The sequence below is a fragment of the Apaloderma vittatum genome, unplaced genomic scaffold (genome assembly GCF_000703405.1).
Source record: "Apaloderma vittatum isolate BGI_N311 unplaced genomic scaffold, ASM70340v1 scaffold43101, whole genome shotgun sequence".
NCBI classification, from domain to species: Eukaryota; Metazoa; Chordata; class Aves; order Trogoniformes; family Trogonidae; genus Apaloderma; species Apaloderma vittatum.
The window spans coordinates 1-8,583 of NW_009699229.1; the positions used below are offsets into that span (position 1 = coordinate 1).

At 46.6% G+C, this 8,583-nt stretch overlaps 1 protein-coding gene across 1 annotated transcript in view; it reads left to right on the top strand.

The window, feature by feature from the left end:
- The first annotated feature begins 1,903 nt into the window (after positions 1-1,903).
- LOC104280592 (transmembrane protein 120B-like) overlaps positions 1,904-8,583 on the top strand; it is a 7,549-nt gene continuing 869 nt past the window's right edge. Inside the window, exons 1-10 of the mRNA XM_009878278.1 lie at positions 1,904-2,187; positions 2,884-3,000; positions 3,772-3,831; positions 4,387-4,482; positions 5,512-5,601; positions 6,434-6,499; positions 7,404-7,465; positions 7,711-7,803; positions 8,058-8,122; positions 8,309-8,377. Of these exons, the coding sequence (XP_009876580.1) occupies positions 1,904-2,187; positions 2,884-3,000; positions 3,772-3,831; positions 4,387-4,482; positions 5,512-5,601; positions 6,434-6,499; positions 7,404-7,465; positions 7,711-7,803; positions 8,058-8,122; positions 8,309-8,377 (1,002 nt within the window). The remainder of the gene's footprint in view (positions 2,188-2,883; positions 3,001-3,771; positions 3,832-4,386; positions 4,483-5,511; positions 5,602-6,433; positions 6,500-7,403; positions 7,466-7,710; positions 7,804-8,057; positions 8,123-8,308; positions 8,378-8,583) is intronic.

Consider the following 8,583-nt stretch of genomic DNA (forward strand, 5'->3'; position numbering starts at 1 on the left):
CTGGTGTCCCGGGCTGGGGTGCGAGGGGTTCATGTGCTGGTTCTTCATCCCCCCAAAGCACAGCGAGGGGACAGAGGGATCTGGGAGCAGGAGCCAGGAGCTGTTTCTGCAAAATGCTTTTACCTCCAGAAACCTGCCCTTCCCTGCACCTGACAAGCGCCGCACCTGTGCGCGTGCTTTAAATCTTTAAGCCAGTTCCAAAACGCGACCGGCTGTTCTTGCCCTGCGTGACTGTCAGGCTCTTTTAGGCTGTTAAACAGAACGTGTGCTGAAGAAAAAAAAAGGAAAAAAAAACCAAGGTGTGATTTCTGGATTTAGCTCATTGTCTTAACTGAAAGTCAGTTCAGATTGTACGCTTGTTACCAGAAGGAAAGGTGGTGGTTTGGTGTTGGGGGACAGCGCCAGCTGGCATGGGTTTGTTCATCACTTTTGGCTGCGTGTGCCGAGCACACTGCGTAAATATGACCCAAACCACAGCAAAATGTCAATGATTTCTTCCTGACTCATTTTCCCCATCTGTAAAAGGAACATAGAAATGCCTTTCGGTGAGGTGGCAGCTGCTGATGGCACAGGGTATCGTAACCCAGTGGTTGGTTCTGTGGAGGTCCCTGGTGCTCGGGTCCTTTGGTTTTTGGTGTGTGTCATTTCCTATGAGGAGAATGAGCTGTGGCCAGGGTCAGGTCTGACCCTCCGGTCAGGTATTTTTGGTTGTAGGTGTTAATGCAAAGGCAGTGCTGAGCTCCCCGTGCTGCCGGTGGGACACCTTTGTAAGCAGTCGCCTCTCTTGATGAATAAATAACTTCACTACCAGCAAATGTTAGGTTCTTCTAAATACCATTGTCATCTTGAAATAATTGTTCTGGTGGTTTTTGCTAGGAGTAGGATTCACCAGCTCTCAAACTGCCTGTTTGTTTCCAATAAATAATTAAATACATTTTTGGCTGAGAGCTTCTTACACCCTTTGAACCAGCCACTATTGCATGACATCCAGAGAAGCAGAAGGAGTTACTGTTCAACCCAGGGAGCCCTGACGCTGTGCCTGTGCTACGCAAAGCTGAACCAATCCTGAGACTAGGAGAGCTGTGGTGCCTGGACATGGTTAGTAAAAGTAATGAGGAGCTGCCAGCCAGGTGCTAACGAGAAGGAGGGCAAAGATTTATTTTGTATTGTTTTACTGTCACGTTTATGCTCTGGGAAAGCCAGCGGTAATTTCTGCGGTCACTGATATGCTGGTAGATAAAGCAGCTTTCACTCTGCAAGCTTGGTTTTCTGAGTCACTGTAGATCTTAAAATTTGCATCCTTGACATCTGGTTAGCTCTTCTCAGGTCTCCCTGCACCTGGGGAGGGTGATGGGATCATTGCGAAGTGGGAGGGGGGAAAGAGCACAAAGACTTGTGAGCAGAGGTGCCTCTCCATAGGCTTGCAGCTGGTTAGTGCATCCTCGTTATGGCCAGTCAAACATAATTGGGGGCTTCAGAGGATCAGTGAGCTGTAATAAAGAAGTTATTCTCAAGGAGCATTTAATGCCGCAGGGACAAGACGGGTTAGGCTCTTGTGTGTGTGTGGTCAAGGTGGGAGTGGTGGTCAGGAGGTGTCTGAAGCCCCAGGCATGGGTCTGTGGCTGGTTTGTGGGGGTTTTGTTTGTTTTTTTCTTTATCTGTGTCATTGCCTGTCTTCTTTTTCCTCCCATATTTAAGCTGGCAGTGACATTGGAGTTCCTGCTCTGTGATTTAGCCACCCATTTGCTGGGGACAGACTGGGGTCCAACGGAGGACTTAAGGCTTCGTTACAGGGTGGAATGGGAACAAGGCGCTCCTGAGTGGGAAAGCTCGTTAAAAAGAGGAGATGAGCACAGAGGATGCTTTTTGCTCCGCATAAACTTCATTAATGTCCATTTAAGCCATGTTTGATCCACACTGGTTTGACATTGCCCCTCCTCGGTTCACAGGGGAGCCTGTTGACCCCAAAAAACCCAGGGGTTTGCTTGCTTCCTTCAGAGATGGGGACCAAATGGCATGTGTATCCCTGAAGGGCTCTTTCTATCGGTCGTCTCCTCTTCTCCTGCAGGAAACCCACAAAGTTTACAGGCAGAAACTGGAAGAAGTCACCAGCTTGCAGACAGCCTGCAGCAGCTCCATACACCGGCAGAAGAAGACACTAAAGGATCTGAAGCGCAGTCTGCAACGGTAACGGGAGACCTGGAGGGTGGAGGAGGCAGGGATGGGATGTTTCTCCTTCCCAAAGGAGAATATTTGGATTTTTAGCATTTCAATATGCGGTGTGTGTCACAGTGATGATTTTCCTTCATATTATTCTTCAGTTACGTCCATCTAGCACAGCCAGGTAAGATGTTTGTACCCCCATGAGAGATGGAGTCCTGGAAATAAAGATCTTTGAGGGAGCCTGTGCGGGTTTGTATCCTTGCAGTCTCTGCCGTGCGCTATAGGATGTTTGTTGGTAAATTATCAGTTGTGCCTGTTGCTACATCCTGAAGTATTTCATGCCTGAAGAGCTGCAGCCTCTGCAAGGGCAGTGCCTGAAACGGCACACAGATTTCCCAATGTGGATGGAGTTCCTGCAAAAAAAGCATAATGTTCCCAAAATGCTCTGCTAGGGAAGAGGTACGGGACCCTATCACGGGGCTGAGGTGGAAAGAGGAGCTGATTTATAAACCAGATGGTTGAAATAACCTACAACAGGTGGTGAAATGAAAATAAAACTGCAGTAAGGCAAACGGTTCTGCAGAAGTTCAGGAGCAAAGTGTGTGATGGCATCGACTCACGCAGTTACCTCGTTAACAGCGTGAATTTTCTGACATTGTTTCCCTTTACGTAAAAAGGAGTTAAAAGCATGACCAGGAATATCTCTCTGTGTTCTCGCAGGTGCAAAGCTAGAGCAAGTCCAGAAGAGTTTGCTCTCATCCAGGAGATCAGCACGCAGATCAAGGAGAGGCAAAATGCCTTCTTCGACATGGAAGCCTACCTACCAAAGAAGAACGGGTACGTGCTTCGCCGGCCGGGTGCGCACGCTCCGGGAAGGCCGATTTTTTGAAGTGTTCGCAGCGATGTTGTTCCCGAAGGCTAGTGTGCATGTTGAACCAATACATGTAAAAGTGGATTAGTCATAAAGCTCTTGCTGAGCTGCTGTGTCAGTCGTACACAGAATCCGTAAGCTGGAAGTGTATGTAAATGTGCTGTGTGTAGGCAGCGCAGGTTTTCTCGTTACCATAAAAGTAACTCTGCACTGGTGAGACATTGTGCAACTCACTGTCTCGCACTGCTGTTTTCCTGTGCTAATTTTTGTAAGATTAAATCAGCACAGTTTTTTTCTCCCTTCCTTTAATTTAAATAACATTTTCAGCAGACTTAAGATTTATACCTTGCTCCAAGTGGGGTTGCTAGGACAGGTTTCTTTTGGTTGGCAAGGGATGTGCAGTGCTGCAGCCCCTCAGAAGTTTCTGTCAGAAACTTTTCTTCCAATTTCTCCATGTTGTTTTTAGTTTTGGACAGCGTGCACTACATATCTCACTTTTGGACTGTAACGCGGAAAAGGGACCAGAAGATAAACCTTTTCCCTAACTTCCTGGAAGTCCTGGCCAATCTTCCCACATTTAAATCCCCTTCTACAGGCTATCTCTCCAATTTGCCTTAATTAAAAACCTACGGCAAACAACATTCTTCAGCAGAAGCGCTCCTCTCTTCATCTCTGATCTGGATCATCCAGAGGAGTTCAAATAAAATGACTTACGTGGGTCCATTTTTGTCTTCCAGCCTGTACTTAAATCTGGTGCTGGGAAATGTGAATGTAACTCTCCTGAGTAACCAAGCAAAGTAAGTTGAGTGTTTCCACGCATGTTAATTTGTTTTTTTCTGGGGCCAGATGTGGATAGCGAGTGAAGTCCAGAGCCGGAAAGGGTTTTCTCTCAGATCTGATAAAAGATGAACTCTCAAGGATGAGCAAGTCAGACCGTGGTATGAGGCCAGGCTCTGATGGATTCTGTCTATTGTTTGTTTTTAAGCCCAGCCTTTTGCCTGAATTGTAAGGAAGGATGGGGGTTTACAGTGAAAAATGATGTTGTGACTTCTAGGCATGCAGCGCTCCAGAAAATGGCGGTGACTTCTTTTTATTTCTTTTTTTCTCTAAGTTTTATCGTACCAACCCAGAAACCAGCTCTTATGGACTTAAGCTGGGGAGTTGTTTTGCAGTGTAATGGCCATATAGCCCAGAGGGACCTTGCAGGCAGAGCACTGTTCCCTGGTTTTCTAAATGATTCAAGCACAACCTCTGTCTCTGGGCTTGGCATGTGGATTTGTATTGTATCTGGTTTAAAAAACATGAAGCTGTGTTCTGCTAAAACAACCCTTTGTGTCCATAAACCCTTCCAGGTTTGCCTACAAGGACGAGTATGAGAAGTTCAAGCTCTATCTGACAATAATCTTGTTACTTGGGGCTGTCACCTGCAGGTTTATTCTCCACTACAGGTAAATGTACATTTTTTCTTTGAATCAAGTATTTTGAATAAAAATGTGCTGCATTGGAACTAACTGTTCTCTTCTGTTAAGGATGGTGAGACGGGCTCTGTCAGTGTTTAAGGCTTTGAGTAGTAGCAGAGCAGGACAGCTTCTGCACCTCTTCTTCAACACCATCAGGACCTGTATTTTAGCTACTTGCTTTTCCTTGTTTAACTCTTTGTGGAGTCTCTTGTAACTAAGAGAAGTCTGACAGGTTGTTTCCTGATCTGCCATTTTTCTGTGATGGTGCTGTGCTGGGGAACAAGCAGTTGGTTGTGCTCACGGGTTGTCCCAGGCAGGGACCAGCACCGTGCCACAGCTCTGGGGCTGCAAAGGCAGCAGGAGAGGATTTGCATGAATTGATCAGACCTGGAACATTATCTCTAGGTCATGATACAATATCTGAGGACGAACGAACTTCCACTACTTAGTTTTGATTAAAAAACAGGAAAGCATTGGAGCCAGGCACTTCCCTGGAGATCTGTGCGGTTCTGGGTGAGTGCAAGATCGTAACGGGGAATGATGCTTCAGGGGTCTGCAACTGGAAAAATAAATTTTTGTGTTTTCCCCCCATCCCCCCCAGAGTGTAATGCTCTTCTGCTCTTTTGGTTGATTGGATTTATATAGATCTCACGGAATCTCCTGATTGAATTAGCTTGGAAATGCCTCTCTAAATTGGATCATCCACTGCTTCTGTGCTGCTTTCTCTCCTTCAGAAGGAATTAACGTCGTCTCTGCGTATCTGCTTATCGGCTCAAGATCTGCAGGGTTGTATCACAGGCACCTCCCGAAGGAAAGGACTCCAAGCCCGGCGGTGCCGATGTGTGCGGCTCTGCATGGGGTTCGGAGATGTTCAGGGCTGGGGCTTTGTCTCCGTGGCCTCACTTGGCCAGGTTTTCGCTCACCCAAGGGAAAGAAGGAAAAATAAGGATTTCTTTGAGTGTTTCTTTATAATTAACTGGATTTTATTTTTTATGCTGTGGTTTTTCTATTTAACAGGGTGACAGATGAAGTGTTTAACTTTCTGTTAGTATGGTATTACTGCACACTGACGATCCGGGAAAGCATTCTCATTAGCAATGGATCAAGGTACTGTGCCACCTGCAAAACTGTTTAAAGCATAAAGTGTCTTTAAAAGAAAAACTGTAAAAGGGAATTCTGCTCGGTGCTGAAGTCCAGCAAGTCCAAGGTGCGGATGCCTTTCTGCTGGGGCTTTTGGCCCCATCCCACTCCCTGGTTACTTCCAAGGGCAGATGTGGCCACCTGAGGTTTGGGGAAGGAGGAGAAGGTTCCCAAAAGTACACAAGCTCTGGGACCAAAGCGTTGGATGTTTTTGCTAGCTGTGGGTTAGTTCTAGGTGAGGTCTGTGGTGTGTCTGGATAAATTAACTCACTGTGGTGGCTTAGTTTCCAAAGCAGCACCGTCCCTGGGGCAACTCTTCATTTCTTCTGTGATTCTTGATTCTGCCTCGCTGCTGCTTTTGCTCACTTTGCTGTAATTTTCTGCAGAGTTCGTGTCTGAAAGAAACAGCCACCTCCTAAGGAGGACTTGGAAACATCTCTGATTTGCATGGCACAGGGAGGGGAAAAAAAGACTAAAAGGATGTGTAGGCTGAAACTTGTGTATCATTAGTCACTGCGGTACCTTGTGCTGCTGCTTGCTGTGCTGGAGAGCTCATGGGAGCGTGCGGGATGTGTCCTGGTCCTGAGCCTCCTACCAGCAGTTGTGAATTTGTGGCCCCAGCTAAGCCAGCTTGCCCGGACAGTGCTCCACAGCAGCCCTTTTCCTCCAGTTGGGCCATCTGTTTTGTTCCCTGTCCCTCCTCCTCCCCCTAGTTGGGGTCATTTTTTGTCCTCAAAACCAGACTTACAATGCTAAACTTGATGTTTCTTGTCTAACTGCCACGTTTTTTTCTGTTCAGGATCAAAGGCTGGTGGGTGTCCCATCACTATGTCTCCACATTCCTGTCTGGAGTGATGTTAACATGGTGAGTCTGCTCTCGCCTGCTTGAGGTGTCTCAGATCTGTTTCGTGGTGTTTGTATCATCTGAGTGTTTAAATCCAGCATGACCATGAAGCTGTGGCCACACGGCTGCATGATGAAGTGTCAGACTTAATATTTGTCTGATGCTACAGATGTTTTTGCAATAAATACAACACCGCAGATTTGTACTTGCATTGCTGATTTCAGGAAAAAGAACAAAACGGTAGCAAAATTTCTGCAAGTCCCCCGATTTCTTTCTCTCTGTAACTAGACAAAAGCAGCTCTTAACTTTAGAGGGAAGACACCACAGAATGAATCTGTTTGGTGCCTTTACTCAACCCAGATGACGAACAGAGGACAAAGCCAAAAATGCAAGTTCCCTTCCCAGGGTTGTTGGTGTTGGTTGAGCAATGCACGCCGTGCACCCTGTCTCAACTTTGGCATAACCGGATATAGTTAGTAATCTAAAAATTGCCTTAAACCAACAAACATTTCTGCTCCTGCATCTGTAAGGGGGTGACTTCATATGTGGAGCAGAAGGTCCCCTGTGCTCTTCTCTGTCCTTAGTTACCCTTAGGATAAGGAGCACAACAACCTCCTGCTCCGCTGCTTGCATTCCTGACGCGGGTGCTGCTGAACGACTTTGTTGCCTAGAGAAAAACGGAGACAAACAAATGAATGGGAAAGGGGCACGTTGAAGAGTGGGAAACCTAATCCATGCGAGGGTTTCCTCCACGCTGGAGCTGTAGCACCCTTCTCTGGGCTCCCGACGGGGTGGAGCGGGCTGGGTGCCGGCTGCCGGCACTTCGTTGGCGAATGGGATCCGGCTCGGTGACGAAGGGGAAGGGCTCTGCATCGTAATGGTTTTTTCATCAAACAAATAGACCTCCTTTGTATTTTGCTTTCAGGCCAGATGGACTCATGTATCAAATGTTTCGCAGTCAATTTTTAGCATTTTCAATATTTCAGAGTGAGTATGTCTTACCTTGCTAATTCATGGGATAAAATGGTTTTGTTTCTTATGTACTTAGGAGAAAACACTTCTGCGTGGTAAATACTGGAGTATTAAACTGTAGGAATATAAAGATAGCATACAAATAGGCAATGTACAAATAGAAACAATAATTACTTGCTATGGGGTTAAACATTATTAAAATAGTTTGACATGTTTATCATAGTCCTGAATAGCCAAACGCTTTATCTCTCCTTCTCCAGGTTGTGTTCAGTTCCTACAGTATTATTATCAAAGGGGCTGCCTTTATAGACTCCGTGCTTTGGGGGAGAGAAACCACTTGGACCTTACAGTAGGTGAGGTTTTCTGCAATACTCAGTTTGCAAAGGTCTCTGTGCCCTCTTGGGAGAATTAAGGTGGAGGTTTTTGGTCGTCCCCAACTTCATCCACCTCCTATTACCACACTTTCCAGTATTGATTTCAAATTGGTTGGTTAGTGCGGAGCAGGACGGGAATAGCCCTTATGGGGGTGGGCCGGGTGGGGTGGGCTGGAGCTCAGGTCCTGGCTCTTCTGTGCTCACTCTCTGCCTCTTCTGTCAACCTTCTCCAGAAGGATTTCAGTCCTGGATGTGGCGGGGGCTGACGTTTCTCCTTCCCTTCCTGTTCTTTGGACACGTAAGTTGGGGGATCCTGTTCTGTGCCGGGCCTGGGAGGGTCTGCGACTGCAGATGCTTCGGATCCAAAGCAAAAGGTGCTTTGGATCTCACACACCCATGGCAAATGTTTCTAAGGTGCTTTGGGGGGTTATTTTTGCTAGTAATAAAAATGCTTTTTTTAATTCTTTCTTTCTTTCTTCTGTAGTTCTGGCAGCTATATAATGCAATCACACTTTTCGGATTGTCAAGGCATGAGGAATGCAAAGAATGGCAGGTGGGTGTTGGTTCTGCTCGGTAAAAGCACAGAGCAGAGCAGGGGGAGAGAGAATGTTTAACCGCATCCTTAAAAGGTATTTGGGCATCTGATCCCATCTAAATATCTTGGGATGATGTGGCACAGAGAAGTCAAAAATAAATGTGAGTTACTGGAGAGGAGCTGGCACCTGTGAGTGACCACGCCAACTGAAAGGCAGCAAGTGT